Source organism: Eubalaena glacialis, chromosome 13, assembly GCF_028564815.1.
Source record: "Eubalaena glacialis isolate mEubGla1 chromosome 13, mEubGla1.1.hap2.+ XY, whole genome shotgun sequence".
Taxonomy (NCBI): Eukaryota; Metazoa; Chordata; class Mammalia; order Artiodactyla; family Balaenidae; genus Eubalaena; species Eubalaena glacialis.
In genome coordinates, this window is record NC_083728.1 from 75,211,320 (window position 1) to 75,228,970 (window position 17,651).

Below are 17,651 nucleotides of genomic sequence, written 5' to 3' on the forward strand. Positions count from 1 at the left end.
GTGGCAGTGATGACCCAGGAAGAAAAATTGCCCTGACTTGGCTGTCACTTCTTAGTCTGTGTTGTGATAACAACTAGGCATAAGTCAGTGACCAACAGTGTGTCAAAATGCTGGTTTTCAGTTGTTTGGGGACAGGGTTGCATTTACCCACTGGCACAGTCCTGCCCCTGGGAGTCATCTTCTAAGTCTCCAGATCACCACAAACCCATTCTGCCTAGAATGCAGCCAAGCGTATGCAGTGTTTCAGGGTGCCTCTTATCATCAGAAGACCTGGGCCCCCGCATTTACACATATTATTAAGGCTGTCACGCACGTATGTGGACTCGTCCCAAGATGCATGTTCAGAAGTTGACTGTGTCCGAATGCCCAGGGCCCACAAGGAAGAAAATAAAGAAGAATCGTTGTTCCTGCTGTTGAGGGGCTCATATCCAGTTCAGAGTCAGAACACGGGAAAGCAGACAAGCTGCAAGGGCCTGACATTTACTGAGCACCTACCATGTTCAGAGCCTCAAATTCCTCCCTGCATTTAATTTTTACAGCATGGGGACTATTCTGAGGCCTTATAAATGAAGACACTGAATTCCTGATAGGCTGGATCCCACACCTGACTGCCCCAAACCTATCTCTTCCCTCATTTTATCACTCTGACCTCTCTTTCCATTGGGGAGAACATTTTCACCCCAATTTCCAACCAGGTAAAAGTTCTAGCTCCTTTTAAATTCCAGCTTAAAATGCAAGCTCTGCCTGTAAATTACCCTCCCCACCTGTTCACACTTCCCTCTGCCCATCTGGATTCTGATGCTTCTCATACCTTAGAACCTTAGAACCTTGGAACCTTAGAACTGGGGAGGAACGGTCCGCTCGTGTTCTTTGCAGATTCTTCTTTTTGAGGAGGTACTGTTTGTCTATTGATTTCAAGACCTTTTTATATATCTGGATATTTTTGGAGGAACTCCTAGTTTGTGAATTGCCATTTATTTAAGGAGCTTTCTGACTTACAGAAGTTTCTAGCTGTTATAGAGCTAAATCTATTTGTTTCCAGAACTGATTTTATGTTTATAAAATTCATTTATATCCCAAAAGCTAATAAATATTTACCTGCCATGTTTATGTTTATTTATTTATTTTTTAACCTGCCATATTTATGACATCACTCTTTATATTTACCTCTTTGGTCTTCCTGGAATTTATTTGCTATAAGATGTGACGTACTATGTAGTTAGCTTTTATATCCACTTATCTTTCATTTGCTTTATGACATTGGATCTTTGTAAAGAATCTTATAAATACTTTCTGAAACAAGAGTGAGCATACATGAGGGAATGAATGAGTTAAAGATAGAAAGATTTTGATTCAGAAAGTCCCTGCATTTTTTGATGGAAATTTGAACCACTCATGATTTTACAAAGCTGAACAGCAGTGACGGGGGGCAGGGAAGGGTGGTGAAGCTGAAGGACAGACTCTGTGGGCCCCAGCATTTCCCTGCTGTGCAACCTTAAGCAAATGATTCGTCCTCTCTAAGCCTCAGCATCCTCATCTGCAAAAGTGAGGACAAAAGCACCAACTCCAAAAGATAACTTGTGAGGATTACATGGATCATCATAATGCCACCAAACAGAGCAGACAACAACGTGGGTGATTTCCCAGACGCTTTCTAGCTGACCTCCCTGATCCCTCTCCTCCAGTCAATCTACAGCTCTCAATGCCAACAAATTATCTTTCTAAATGCAATTTGATCAAGTCATTCTTCTGCTGAGAAATTCTGATGCTCCCTTCGCCCCATGACCCGTAAAATAAGTTCCTAACATCTCAGCAAGATACGTGAGGCCCTTCCTAACCCGGCTCCAGCTCCATAAACCTCAGCCACAGCCTCATGGCCCCTGTGCGCCAGGCCCTTTCACACCCACTGTGCGGGGCTCATTCAGGTCCCACGCGTGGGAAACCATTCATCCATCAGCCCCTCAAGTGCCATCGCCTCCTGAACTTCTCAACCTGAGCTGTGTTCCTCCTTTATAACGTCTGTGATACACAGACGTGTATGCGGAGCTTATCACTGCACTATAGCCGTCCACCTGCCTGGCTGCCCAGGACTGGGGCCCCTTGAGGACTGGGACAAGGTCTCCTACACCTTTGTGTGACCAGCGTCTGGGACAGGACCCAGCTCACAGCAGTGCTCCGAGACAGTCAGCTAAAGGGAAAGATCAACTTCAGAAGTGAGTTACATTTCTATTGTCCCCATCAGGTGGAAAGAAGTTAAAATAATAGGATACGGGAAATGATTACTCACCCTTCATTTTTGGCCCATAACAAGTTAGGGCCTAACACGATTGCAATGTTGCTGGGAGTCATTTTATTAATGTCACTGGTCTGAGCAAGCTTTGCAAGGAACTTGATTAAATACCTATGGAACAAAAGAGAAGGGGGAGAGCATCTACTCTGAAATATTTGGAGGAATAGTATCTCCCTCCCGGGGGGGGCTCAGCCCCAGACTGCTCAGGTGCTAACTGCAGGCTGTTAAATGACTAAATCCAAATCGGGCTCGGGTTAAGCGTGTGTTCTTTGTTTCAGGGAACAGATAGTTTAGGGCTTGAAAGGCGAAAACAGATCAAACATAAACCTCAAAGATTCGATCTCTATATGCTGTGTATTTCTCATCCGTTTCTCCTTTATGCCCTATCTATCTACCCCGAAATAGATTATACTATGATTAACAATGGGATCAATGTCTTTAATACAAACATAATAAAAAAATAGAAGTATAGGTATATTGCTTAAAAGAAACTGTATTTGAAAATGCTTTAGGCAGTAATTATGAAGATATCCAATCTATCATATAGATATACTCTCTTAGGTACAAGAACAGCACTATAAAAGCAAAAAATTAAGGAGAACCCAACTATCTACCAATAGGGGGCTGATTAAATAAATTACAACATATCCACACAGTGGAGTACTATGCAGTCATAAAAAAGTAAGAGGTACTGATATGGACAAACCTACAGGATGTATATTAAGCAAAGAAGGCCAGGAGGAGAATGATGTATGTAATATACATTGCCATTTGGTTTTTTAAAAAAGTGAAAGCTGTGAGAGAAAGAAAGGTTTGTACATATGTATGTGTATATATATATATTTGATTCTATATGTATCAACTCTTGCTGACAGGATATATAAGAAACTGAAAACATAGGTTGTGTCTCAGGAGAGGAAGTAGGGTGGCTGGGAGAGAGGAAGAGGAGAGAGATTATTTCCACTGTACATCTTTGAACTATGAACCATGGGAATGTCCTCCCTATTCAACAAACAATTAGTAAAAATTATAATGAGTAAATTAAACAACATAAAAGGCTAAATCCCAAAGTAAAAGAACTGTAATTCAGTTTCTACCATAAGACACTAAATAGGCTAAGAGTATCTGCAATTCCAAGCTGGGTGTGTTAAATGAGTCAAATAAGGAATATTATAAATATCAATGCACTCATAAGGCAAAATTGAGAGATAAGATATTAAAAGAGAATGTTTAGCTTAGCTTAGTGACAGGACCTAAGACTGAAATTAACGGTCAAGTGACATACCAGAAATTTCACCAGTAAAGTATGTCATTTTGGACCAAATCCTCTCACAACATTTTCTTTGGTTTTAAATGACTTTATTACCTGGGGCTACCTTTTACCCTTCTCTCTATGCTTCTGAAAAGTTATATTTTAAGGGAAAATATTTTAAAGGGAAAATAGAGGTTAAATCCTAGAAATTTATTCCATGGTAAGATTTCCTAAAAACATAGTCATTCCATAAACTAATACATAATCTGCATTTCTTGAAATTTTATTTAGTAGGATGATTTGTGCTCTGCTTAAAATAAATTATGTACCATATATGAAAGATATTACAGAAAGTACAGCTATTGTTTAATTTTTGCCTTTTAGATACTGGACAATTTAGACTCCAAATCCAACATATTGTCAGTCAACCTTTCCACAGGAATTTTTTTCCCCAATAGCTGCAGCGATAAAATGATCAGGCGACTTACCTATTAATGCCAGACACAATCAATGTGCTTCAGATGCATCACAGTAATATACATCAAATCCCATTCCCAGCAAACCCGAGTTACTCTCCAGAGCATTTTTTTGATATGCCAAACATGCTTGAATTAAATGGCCTCTCTGCTGTGGATTAAACCATTCTTCACTGTAGCTTGGTGGCTTAATTTGCAGAATGCCAATCATACATACCTAAAGTTAACAAAATTTTGTGGTGGCAACTTCTGACATGTTCTCCATAAATCCTGAAGTTTTTTGTCTTGATCTTGTACACTGAGAAAAAAAATTTATTCATAACCATTTATTAATACTCGTTTTAGGAATACCTGTGTTCATCTGCTATATTAACAGCGATGCCTCTACTGGCAGAGAAAGCACAGCTGGAAAACAGCACAGCGGGAGTTCCCTGGTGGTCTAGTGGATCAGATTTGGCACTTTCACTGCCGTGGCCCGGGTTCAAGCCTTGGTCAGGGAACTGAGATCCCATAAGCTGCGTGGTGCAGCCAAAATTTAAAAAGTAAATAAATAAAAATTTCTTTAAAAGCCCATTTTTTGGGGCAAGAAATTTGGAGTCCAATACTAACTAACATACTCTGAGCAGTCAGTCAGCCTTGCCAAGACTCAGTCTCCTGATGTGCCAAACTGGGGATTAAGAATGTTAATTCTTCCAAGTGACCGTGAGGCTTCAGGGGCAGAACAATGAGAAACCACCTAGCCCAATGCATGGCACACGGGAGACGTTCTGAAAATTCTGTCTAGAGAATGTGTATATTCACGTACAGCCTCGGGGAGCCAGATGCTCCCGGCACCCAAACCCCTGGGTCTCTCCCTGCTCTCAGTACTGCTCAAAGGCTCCAGGCCAAGGAGCCCTTTCTGTTGTGAAGCAATTGCAGGAGGTCTTCTGCTGTAGAGTTTCAACGTGCAAGCTTTCCCAGGCCCGAAGAGCCTGCAAAGCAGAGTCAACTGTGCCCACCAGCAGGACAGAGCGTTCGAAGTTGCCCACACGACACGCCTTTGGACTTAAAACCTCCCCCACAACTGAACCAGCCTGCAGAGCTTCGGGTAGGGGTTAAACATGATTATACTTTAGAAGCTAGTCGACGTGTCACCGGGAGGGGATGACAGTTCTCAAGTGTAGAAGCAACACACCAGTGGACGGATACCTTCCTTTACAGCTTATTTCCTCACAGGATGAGTCTGGGAGTCTCAGAACAGAGAGGAGAGTCAAGGCCTAGGAGCAGCGAAGGCGCCCACCCAATAAGAGGCCCTAGAGCCCCAACCTGACACTGAGGGCAGGTTCCATTCCTCCAGCCCCACAGACACGGGCATCACGGCAGGCTGCGCCCTGGGCTGGGATCCAAGGACACAACTAGACCAAGAACTTACTCTGACTTTGAAATCCTCACCACCTACCAGGGACAAAGTCTCTCACTCCACAGCTACGGAGAAAAGCTCAAATGCCTGGTTCAAGTGACGACATAAAGCTCATCAGAGCACACGGCTTCTTTGATGGGAACGGGTGACTGCATCTGAAGATGGGGGGAGGAGTGGGAGGGCAGGGGAGATGTGCTCCTCTTCCCTTACAGGTGAGGAATTAGGCACCTCTGAGTGAGAACCGGGAGGGACAAGTTGACAAGGAGGTGGGCTGGTCGGCTGGAGAGAAACCTCTAGAACTTTTGCAACAAGACTGCCTTGCCTAAACCAACGACTTCTGGGCAGACAGAAGCTGGGAATGGAGGGGAAGGGATAAACAACGGGAACTCCAGCTTTCGGGCAGAGAGTTCTGGGTCTGAATTCCAGCTCTGCCAATTATTTGACGCCATCCTCCCCCAGCCTCAGTTTCCTCATCTGTAAAAGGAGGATAACAACAACTTCTGCCTTTTATGTCATTAATTATGGGCTACAGGAAGTAATGGGCATAAGGATTACTACGGTACTCAGCACTCAGTAAGTGCTCAGTAAACATCAACTATTGTTACTGATAATGGTAACATTATATTATTACACAGCCGAGTTCCCACACAGCTCTAAATACACTATTTTAATATTATTATTATTTTTTATAAATTTATTTATTTTTGGCTGTGTTGGGTCTTCGCTGCTGCGCACGGGCTTTTCTCTAGTTGCGGTGAGTGGGGGCTACTCTTCGTTGTGGTGCGCAGGCTTCTCATTACGGTGGCTTCTCTTGTTGCGGAGCACTGGCTCTAGGCGTATGGGCTTCAGTAGTTGCAGCACGCGGGCTCAGTAGTTGTGGTGCACGGGCTTAGTTGCTCCACGGCATGTGGGATCTTCCCGGACCAGGGCTCGAACCCGTGTCCCCTGCATTGGCAGGCGGATTCTCAACCACTGCGCCACCAGGGAAGCCCTTTAATGTTATTTTTATGATCCCCAAGGGTAAGATGATTTACAAAGGGGACAGAGTATTACGTCGTTTCCTTTAGCTTTTAAAACTAGGTGTTCTTTAAACTTACCTTGCAACTTGTGTCCATTCTTCATACAAATTAAAAGTCATCAAAGGTTCAGGCAGTTCCCGTAAATAGGACTTTAAAGCACCTGAAATTATTAACACCCTCTTTGAGTATGACAAGGGGCAAGGCCGGAACTCTCAGGATATATTATTTTGCAAATTGAAATGATCTCAACTATAACCGTTCACAATGTATAGAATAAATCATGAATTGGCAGGAGTGGTTAGAGAATGAAATGCTCATAAAACAATTTCCATCCCTTGTAAAATATATTGAGAGATCAATAGAAAATAAAATTAGTTTCAAAGCTATCTTCTTAATAAGACATCATCTCTCTAGGCAGATGGAGATTTGGGGGTAAAAGGGAAGAAAATAAAAGCATGCCTCTAAACATTTGGATTATAAGCTACCTTCACCTTTACTTAATAATCAGGAAAACAAAACAAAACCCCCAAAACAGGAATAGAAAAGATATGTATGTGTAAGTGTATGCACACACGCTTTTCAGTTTTATTTGTCATTTCAGTTTTTGTCATGTCACTTAAACTTATAAGGAGACCATTTAATTTTAACTGTCACTTAATATTGGATCTTTAACTGATCATCTGTTACCACCTTGAGGGCGCCTCCTTGAAGCTCACCTGCTACAGCATGGGGGTCTGAGTAGAACTCATCCAGGTGAGAAGTAGAACAGTCTAAAGCAGCTTTCAGTTTCTTTAACTTGGAGGCCCCAGCCCCAATTCGGAAAAGGCCCTGAAGACAATGAAAAGCCGTTAGTAGCAAGTTCAAGTTGTGAGCCTTACACTGAGTGGCAGTAAAAATCTGATGGAAGAGCCTTCCACCCACCACGCCCCTCCCAGCTCCAGCACAGCTTATCCAGGAGAGCTGCAGGGCTGTCGGGAGGAGTACAGAGGACTGAGCTTGTACCCCCGGCAGAGTGTCAGGCAGAGAGCAGACCATTTTTAATCAGTGCTAGCTCGTGCCCTGCCCCATTGCCAAAATAACCATGCCTGTTAGGAATCTATTTAAAAGCAATATTTCATACTTCCACCAGGTTGATCGCCATGGATTTTCTAAATTTAGGAATATTTTTTAAAAATTGAAATCTCAAGAAAATTTGTTAGGCTTGCCTACTGGTCACTTTCACTGCCCTAAATGTTACTTGGAGAAAAACCCATGAAAGGTCAACCAAGGGAGCAGGCCTTATGGAGACATTGGGCCAGCAGTTATAAGACTTGGGCTTTCAGCAACATTAATCTAGGCAGAGTTTCCCAACCTCAGCAGTACTGACATTTTGGGCCAGGTAATTCTTTGTTGTGAGGCTGTCCTGTGCGCTGAAGGATGTTTAGAAGCATCCCTGGTCTCTACCCCATGGATATACAGTATAGCAACTCCTCCCCCTGCTCCCCAAGTTGTGACAATCAAAAATGTCTGCAGACCTTGCCAAATGTTTCCCGGAGGCAGTGGAACTGGCCTCGGATGAGAAGCACTGATCTAGGCTGTTAGGAGCTGGGGTCACATTGATGGGGTCAGGGTGGGGCGCAGTGACTGGAAGCAAATGCAAGGAAGGTTCCCCAGGGGGTTTCTTGATCTGGGTGCTGATTACATGGGTGAGTTCAGATGGTGAAAATGGATCAAGCTGTTCACTTATGATACATGCACTTTTCTATATGTACGTTACACTTCAATACTAAGCTTTCAAAAGGAAAAAGAAGACTTGTGTTTTGATTCTAGCTCTGCCCCAGCATGAATTCCTTGTGTGCTGAATTCCTTGTCTACACAAGAAGAGTAATGAGACCTGCCCTGCTTGGTTCATGTGGTTTTCTGGGTAAGGATTCCATAAAATAAAGTATGTAAATGCCCCCCCACTTCCACCCCACTGCATAGTACAACACAAATATAAAATTCGTGTTATTAGAAACTAAAGCTCATGGGAGCTCTGGTTCTATAGTACCTCATGAAATTCATTTTCACAAATCACAACCACAGCGTAAAATGAAATAATCAAATGGGACCAAAAAGAAAAAGGCAGAGTGTACTGCGGGTAGGCAAGGTAAATACTGCTCTGTGAAACCTCTGTTTCATTTAGGGTCTACCATGGCAACACGGACAGGGTCTCAGTGTCCCTGGTGTGAAATGTGGTCACGGTGAGCGCGGTTTGAGAGCCACTGGTCCGCAGAGGCCGGCCGGGGCGGCGGGGCCTCACCTCCTCCTTCATGCCCGTCTCCAGGAGCAACATGACGCAGGCCTCGAGGGGCAGCGCGATCTCGCGCCCGCTCCGCTTCAGGTGTTCTTCCAAAGGCGTCCCGAAGGCGGGCTTCTCTGCCCACTTATCTAGAGCAGCAGACCATTCAGTAAGACACTCGACAACCTCGCGGCATTGCCGAGTTATTTCCTCCCCCAAACTACTGAAGGGGATTTTTTTTTTTTTTTTAAAGCCTGTAGCCAAGGATTTGGAAAGGGGGAAGCATCTATTCTCTTCGCTTTTGTCATTTCCCATTTACTAGGGTATACACAACGTGTGCCAGGCTGGGGAGGTGACCAGTGGATCGGCACCCTGACGCGCCCACGTGGCACCCAATGCAAGATGCCCAGTGGAAGCTGCGATGGTGCTTCTGGCCCAGCATCACACCCGCATTTACCCGAGACGGGTGGGCTGCCTTGCGCTAAAACCAATGGTCCATCTGAGCACAGTTTTCACTGAAATTTATCTAGCCATGCAAAGCATGACTGGTCTCCTACCTAGAGGACGAGAAATAGACTCCTTCCATTAAAAAAGGAAATAATTTCTTAAAAATTTAAACACAGGCCAAGCATTGTCATACAGGACTGGAGAGGGCCCATGCCAACCCCTATTAGAGGCGACATCTCCAGGACATGCAGCACTTCTGGTGCCATATCCCCAAACAGTCCAAGATTCTGAGTAGGAGAGAATGCAGCCCCAAGGCAGCTGAGGCTGGAGGCTGTGCCGACAGCAGCAAAGCAATACTGCATATCATTTTCCAGTCATACGCTCTGCTTCATTCCACAAAAGATTTGAGGCAGCTTAGCAAAAAGACATACAATAAAGCGGGAAACAGAAACAGGCATTTAGGACACGGATGTACTGAAGGAGAGTAAGAAGGGTGTGGTTGGGCCCGGCCCGCCTGGCGGGGTGCAGAGATCCAGCACTGACTGAGAAGCACACAGACGCCAAAGAGGGCAAACCAGTTGGTGGAAAATACTCCACTGGGGAAGCGTGGTTCTTTCCAGCGACAGGAAGGGCTCACGTCCCTCTCAGCCTGTGGACATGTGTCCTTCAGCCACTCTGGTATTCGAATCCTGGATTCCAGGCAGGCAGTGTTACCCTAGCGTGGCTCTGACACTGCCCTACACGTGAGAGCAGGCGGGGCCCATCACAGGAAGGAAAGTGAGATCCCACAAACCCGCAGACCTGGGTGCTTGTGAAAAGTCAAAACTTGATGGAAAGAGCAAGTAGGGTAAAGGTTAAAGGAAGGGGTGAGTGGGCGGAAGGCAGTGGCCGCTCTCAGAACTGTCCGGAGGCCCCTCGTCCCTGGCTTCAGCCCCGGCCCTGGTCAGTGGAATTCCGAACACAAGAAGCATCCAAGGGCCTGGCCCTTCTCAGAAGACAGAGCTCTGGGACAGTCCTCTCAAAGGCCAGATCTTACCTTGAATACTTTCTCCCTTTTATCTAAAGCAATGATTCTCAACACAGGCAGAAAAGGGCCAGCTGACCCTTCGCCTGGGCGGATACATCAGAATCACCCAGGGGAGTTCTGCAAACGACTCTTGCCATCACCTCCCCATGCCCGACCCTACTATGCTGAGAGGCGGGCACAGTCCAGACTCCTGCCGGAACTTTCTAGTAAACCCTGGACAGGGTGTCCCTCCCCACCCTCGACGTAATGTTGGCAGAGGGTGGATGTGAGAGCCGCTGACCTAGAGGCCACTCCGGAGGCAAACGCCACCGCAGGGGCTGCTCCTCAAACCACAGACCTCTGACATGCGAGGCCCTGCAGCAGGCACCCAGAGTTCACAGAGGCCCCCCACCCCTGGGGTGAGAGCAGTCTAAGTGTGAAGAAAACACAAGACACACAGGCAGACGCACAACAGCAATTAACAAGACAAGACATGTTTGCTAAGCCATGGCAGAAAAATGGTATAGACTAGGGTCGCAAACACAATCGTCTGCGGGGGCCGGATGGGCACTCTAGGTGCAGGATCGGGGTGGGGAGGGCGTGGCCTGCCAAGACACAGCAGCTGCTCCTCGGCGCCAGAGCAATGTCGCCACGCGGGAAAGCAGATCCAGCGTCACCAGGCCCTCTGGACTTCCAAGAGAAGCCAGAAGTTAGCACTGTTATGTGAAAACAGTCTGATTTTTAAATGATGGCAATTAGTTTTAAAAAAAAAATTTTTTTTTTTTTTTTTTTAATGAGATATGGCTGTTTGCGACTTCTGGTGTAGACCATAAATGCTAGAGTGATTCAGGAGACGAAAGTGTTCACTGTTGGCTTCAGTTGTCAGAGAAGGCTTCTCAAAGAAGGGGAGCTTGGCGAAGGTCTTAGAAGACGGACAGGAATTAAATAGACCAGGAGGACATAGGCTGAGAAAAGACCAGGGATCCTGAGTCTGGGGATGGACACTTTATTCCACACTTGTGCACCGGGCGACAGGGGCACGGAGTAGAGTGGGACAGTGAGAATGAAGAGGAGGGCACAGCAGAGGGAAAAATGCACAGAACCCGGCCAGAGGGTATCAGAAAGGAAGGAAAAGATGGCTCCAAGGTTTGAAACCTGGATTATTTGGAGAAAGGAGGTACCAAGGAGACGAGCGGGGAGGAAAGGCCAGCTGGTGTGGGGGAAGCATCAGTTTGCTTCTTGAGATGCGCTGAGTTTAAGGTGACAGCCAGTCATCAAAGGGAACTGACGCTGAGGCTGAGAGGATGGAGATGCAGGTGTGAGTGGAGGCCACCAAAATGAGGGGATTTTGAGAGAAAAGGTGGGAGGGAGGGAGAAGAACACAGGAGAAAGGACTGGATCTCAGGAAAGGCTTGACTTCTGAGGAGGGGACAGACAGGAAGGAAACACAGCCTCAACAATGACAGAAAACAATCGAGTGAAACGAGGGGAAAAAATTGACAAGGAAGAGACGGCTCAAGCCACGTCAAATGCCAGAATCTAACAATCAGAATCATCCACCCATTGGGACTTGCAATGTTTCTTTGTCTGTTTGTTTCAATAGCAGAGTGATTGGGAGTAGAAACCAGACTGCAAAGTGTTAGGGGTGGGGAGGCGGTTAGAAAACGGAGGTGGCCGACGGAAATGAGTCATTCGAAGAACCTCCCAGGAAAATGAAGGAGAATGCAGTGAAACGGGGCCTCACGCTGAGGACAGGCAGGTACCGAACTAAGGCCAGCCGACCGAGAGTGTGAGACCAGGGTGCACAGGGGCACGGGGCAGAGGGTCAAGTTTTTTTTTTCCTACCGTAAGGACACTCTGAGTCTTTCTGAAAACAGAGAAGAAGGAAGAGGAAGACAGAACTAAGACGAGAGGCAGATTTGAGGACAGGCAGAGGTGAAAAGGGTTGAATTCCAAGGCGTGGGTGAAGGCAGCAGCCTTAGAGAGAAAGAAGAATCTCATTTCCTTCACTGGCTGCTCCCCCTCACACACCAGCTTCCCTTGTTCCATCCTAAACCTCTTCCCTGCCCCTGCCTGTTCCCCAAGACTTTCTGACATACTTCTCTAGGGAAAATAGCCTTGGGTAAAAATAGAATGGGAGTTTAAAAAAAGGGGGCGTGGCGCTGCTTAAATCTTCTCTTTTTTGTGCCCGTTAGTCAACCTTTCCAAACCAGGCTTAAAGCCATTCAAAGGCTAGGATGATGATGTTTACTGTTGTGTCCTGTGCAGGGCCCCGCACACAGAAGGTACCCCATAAATACAGGCTCCCGGTGCTCTGACCTGGGCCAGCAAGAGTCGGCCCCTTGCGAGGCTGACTGTTCACCAGCAGTTTCATTCCTTTGCGCTCTGACTCAACCCCCTTACCCACGAATTAGGAAATGGGATCACTTTGGAAAGCGAGGGCAGCTCGTCCTCTGAAGACTGGCCCAGCAAATCAGAGCCACCACACTCGAGATGGCTAAAGATCTGGCTATGGGGTCAGTCAAGACATAGCATTTTCTTTTCTTTTTTTTTGGTCGTGCTGTGTGGCATGCGGGATCTTAGTTCCCCGAGCAGGGATCAAACCTGCGCCCCCTGCAGTGGAAGCGCAGAGTCTTAACCATTGGACCGCCAGGGAAGTCCTAAATAGAATTTTCTGATTCCAAAATCTAAGGACTTTCAGGCACAAAGTCACACCCTGTTGGGATCGCCTGCAATTTAGGAGAGGGGGCGTGGTATTCTTGAGGGGCCAGTGTGTACGCACAGACATAACCAGCCCCCTACACACACACATGCTCAGTCTCTTTCACAATCTCAGAGTCATCACACTCAGCACCTGGCTTTATCCTCTTTCAGCTTGAGACCAGTGGTTCTGTCGGGGGCACCTGAGTTCCAAATGTCAGGACTATACCATAAGCAAAAGAGTATAACAGGTCCAAAGGTGACAGAGGAATGTCTGATCATTTACTGATCTCTGCTGATAGATGCTCTGATGGCAAATCAGAGAGAATTAGAATCAAAAGAGTTAATGTTCAGTCTAAAACTAAACATCAAAGGGAAGTTTGGTCCACTCGTAAGTTGAGAGTAGGATCTGCAATGTGCTTGAATATGGTGGGCAAAGTGAGTGCTGATGAGAACAAGATCTGCACGAGGTGGTCATGGTCTCACGATTCAATCACACTGATTATGTGCCTGATGATGCGGTATCAGGTACTGGCTTCTAAAATTCCTTTTGGGAAGTCCAAAATCTTTTTCATAGGATGTATGCTCTTGGAATCACAGGGCTAGAATTAAGCCCTATGAAACAAATAACTGATTTGCGAAAAGATAATTAGAGGCTAGAATGTTTTGAGCCTATTTAGAAGATAGAAAAAAGATGCTTCCCCCAAAGGGTGCAGCTTTCTCTTCAACTGAAGATTTCAGAAGAACTGCAAATGTTCCATTAGTATGTTAATTTGCGTTTGGAAGAAATTAGAGAATGCAGCAAGGGAAGATGAAAGTGTGCTGGGAAATAGTGCCCACCTAGGCAGAGAGGCTTTGTCCAAAGGAAATGCATGCAAAGGAGCTGAGTAAAGAAGAACAGAGGCAGAAGTGGCAGAGGCGAGAAGGAAGCATCAGGCCAGCACGCAGGTTACGTTACCTTGATGGGCTCGCAATTCGGGAAGGGCCTTTTCTAAGACTGCTAATGCTTTTCTATGGTAATCTGCTTGAGCTTCTAATAACTGAGAACAGACCCACATTCAAAAACAAAAGTAACGTTAGCATTGGATGGACACACACACAATGGCTGAGCAAAACCAAAAATGACATCTTTTGCAAAAAAGCTAAAATGACTCAACTTTTACAATGCTTTAACATCTCGTCAGGGCAAAGTGCTTACCGTAACAAAAAATTTGCCGTACTCCCCTTCTTTGGCCATAAAATTGTACATATCCGCTGCAAGTTGATCCTGGGTAAGTGGAAGAGAAGATACGTCATTGAAGAAAAAAGAGGTGAAAGAAAATAGCATCTGTGAATTGATCTGTGAGCTCCTAGAGCAAACTGTAACGAAACAGCTGCAGATTAAATGTCCATCAACTCACTGGTACAATCATACACAGGGATAATGAAAAGAATAATCAAGTTTATTATGGACTGACATGGAAAGATCTCCAAGGTTTATTATTAATATGCCTTGTTAAGAAGCAAAGCATAGAGCACTACTTCTGGTATGGTATGTTACTATCTGGGTAAAAAAGGGAGAGGAAATATTTTTATCACCATGTTTGTATAAAAATACCCCTAGGGAAAAAAGCAAGAACTTAGTAACAGTGGTTACCTGTTGGGAGCAGTGGAAATTAGGAGGAGGAGGAGGACAAGGGCAGAAGAAAGACTTTACTGTATACTGTTTTATACTTTTGACATTTGAACTAATGTAAATAAATTACTTACATAAGAATTAAATAATTAGCTTAAAACTGATAGACTGGGCAATTGGATATATCCTTATTTCCAATTTTCATATACATATACATATTCATATATATATATATATATATACATATTTTTTTAATGTACTACCTTCTGTTTTGGATTGGCTTCTGTATCTGGGAAAGTAAAACATTTCCCTGAGAGTTCACAAATAAATATAGACCTGCTTTCATGAGGGTTTGAAGTTTGAGTTGATTCTCTGTGTGGTCCAGGAATCCTCAAACTGAGAAAGTTTAGTTTAAAATGGCTTGGTAATACTCTCTGGGAGACTCACTCCTAATCCCCAGAAGTCCCACAGATAAAGTCCCTCTTAAAATAAGCTCACAATACAAAACTGCAAAACAATCCACCATAAAGGAAACTCCCACCACTCTCATAGAGAACTTCAGAGAACAGAATTAACTAACAAAGACTTAAAATAAGTATATATAAATGATTAAAAACATTAAAAAATAAATACTAAAAAGAATAATGCACTATCAAAAAAGGCAGACTTGAAGAATTAGAACTTTAAAATGAAAAATATAGTCAACAAAATTCAAAACTCAATGTTAATTAAACAGCAGATCAGACATAGCTAAAGAGAGAATCAGTGAAACAGAACTTAGATCTCAGGAAATTACCCAGAAGTTAACATAAATAGAGAAGGAAATAGAAAATATTTTCATAAGTTTTTACCATTTGACTTTCTGACAAGCTGTGGTATGTAAGTTTAAAAGAAGTCTCTCTTTTAACTTAGCCCATAATGCACCAGTTCAAACCCCCAAACTGCTAGACAAATTTATATCCAATAAGGAGCCACTAGCCAAGATCTAGGTTAGACCAGATATGAAGAAGACTGCTGCGTAAATGACACTGGCAAAACTACAACTCTTCTGAACAAGAATAAGCCAGTGCAAGACTTTTGTCAGAAGCATTTGTGTGATTATCATCTTTTTAAACGTAAAGGCTATGGCATGACTTTGTGAGTCCAGTATTAATTCTTACCCACTATATTATTTTCAACAAGTCATTTTACTGCAGTTAACTGTCCAAGGTTTGCCATCATGAAAAGTGAATTATAGCATGACCTGAATAAACTAAAATATAGCAGTCTTAATGCTATCTGGTAGAATGTGGAGACCATTTTTGGAAAATGATGAATAATAAGAGGAGGAAAAGTCTCAGGCGATGATCCTAAGATTCACCAAAGACCTGTTTCTTTACCACCTCAAATAACATTTGGAATAAACATTTATCTTCGTAGATAGATGCATAGAGAATAACCACCTAGTCTGGAATTTAGATTATGAGATACAAATTTTTATTTCTTCCAAATTAGAAGCCAATTGTTCTAGCAACATTTTAAAAATAATCCTTCCCTTCTCTATGGATATATGATGACCCCTTTACTATATATTCAACCCTTAAATATAACAGCATTCATTCTAGAAAACCTATACAATTCCATGGATCTATTTTTGTGCCTATTGCGCATTGTTTTAATTGCTGTAATTTTATGTTTTTAAATAGTTTTTCTCCTTTTATTCTCTGATTCTTCATTTTAAATAAGCTTAGACGTTTTTGTCAAGTTTTAAAAAATATCCTACTTGAATTTCTTTTTAATTAATTAATTTTTTTTTTTTTGCTGCATTGGGTCTTCATTGTTGTGTGTGGGTTTTTTCTCTAGTTGCGGAGAATGGGGGCTACTCTTTGTTGCAGTGCGTGGGCTTCTCATTGCAGTGGCTTCTCTTGTTGTGGAGCATGGGCTTTAGGCATGTGAGCTTCAGTAGTTGCGGCATGTGGGCTCAGTAGTTGCGGCTTGCGGGCTCTAGAGCGTAGGCTCAGTAGTTGTGGCACACGGGCTTAATTGCTCTGAGGCATGTGGAATCTTCCCGGATCAGGGCTCGAACCCGTGTCCCCTGCATTGGCAGGCGGATTCTTAACCACTGCGCCACCAGGGACGTCCCTGAATTTTTTTTTTAAATAATGTTTTATTCTGAGTATAAAGTAATGTAGAGTCTTAGAAAATAAAGAAAGAAGGAAGAAGAAAATAAAACCTACCTTGAATATCATTCAGGGAATTCTAATAGGAATTATGTAAAACATTAAATAATTTGCAATATTTGACCTTTCATCCATCACTTGCAAAAACCAAAAGACTGATTTAAGTACATATTCATTAGGGAATTCTCCTACCTTGCACTGTTCTACTTTATTTCCAGCTTCATCCATCTCTTCCTTTAGGGTATCTATTTTTGATGGAAGCCCCTGAAAGTTGGTTCCTGAAGATTTGTGAGCCTGGTTCCATCTGCAAAGCACAGGCATAGCCATTATTTGAGAATCAGCTGTATATACTCAACCTTATGGAGTCAAGGACCTAATGGAGACAGACTCCTTCCCCAAAACTGATTCTACCTGGGACAGGTAGCAGCACCTAGGATGGCAGCTTCTCTGGAGTTTATCCTTTAAGAATGGAAACGGGCAAAGGTGACACTGGCTTCCCGCTGTGATGGGACTCTGGTAGTGCTGCGAGTAGCTGTCTGCTCCGAGCAGAACTGGCCACGCCTTGTCCCATGTAAGCCCCACTGCTGCAAATCAATCTGTGGAACCCCTTCCTTTACTGTCCAATCTTGGGATCTTTCCCATCAAACACCCCCTTGTTCTCTTGCTTTGATCTAGAATGTTCCCTGTGCCACTGGGGGTCAGTTGCTGCTCTTCAGGACCCCTTATAACACCACCTACTACCATCCTGACCTGTGATTACTTTCAGTAAGTGAAAGCCAGAACTTCAGTCATGGAGCTAGTAATTGATAGCTGTGAAAGCATATTAAGAATTAAAATCATTTGTAAGGATTAATACTAGTATCTATAGCAAATCTGAAACATAATGTGGAATGTTTATATTCCCTTCATAAATAAGTCAAAAGGACCCCCCTCCCCCAAAATTATACTATAGCAATAGTCGGGGGAAGTGCATGGGGAATAATAATCTAAAACAATTTCTATTTGGTTTTCAAGTGTGTTTTGACCTT

At 43.9% G+C, this 17,651-nt stretch overlaps 1 protein-coding gene across 4 annotated transcripts in view; it reads right to left on the minus strand.

Annotated features, from left to right (window-relative positions):
• Nucleotides 1-17,651, minus strand: part of ARHGAP17 (Rho GTPase activating protein 17) — an 89,719-nt gene that overhangs the window by 20,615 nt on the left and 51,453 nt on the right. For all 4 annotated transcript variants that reach the window (XM_061208151.1, XM_061208148.1, XM_061208150.1 and 1 more), the window contains exons 7-14: nt 16,816-16,927; nt 14,048-14,116; nt 13,808-13,889; nt 8,718-8,845; nt 7,153-7,264; nt 6,515-6,596; nt 4,236-4,316; nt 2,288-2,401 (exon numbers count right to left, since the gene is read on the minus strand). In XM_061208151.1, coding sequence (XP_061064134.1) covers nt 2,288-2,401; nt 4,236-4,316; nt 6,515-6,596; nt 7,153-7,264; nt 8,718-8,845; nt 13,808-13,889; nt 14,048-14,116; nt 16,816-16,927 — 780 coding nt within the window. The remainder of the gene's footprint in view (nt 1-2,287; nt 2,402-4,235; nt 4,317-6,514; nt 6,597-7,152; nt 7,265-8,717; nt 8,846-13,807; nt 13,890-14,047; nt 14,117-16,815; nt 16,928-17,651) is intronic.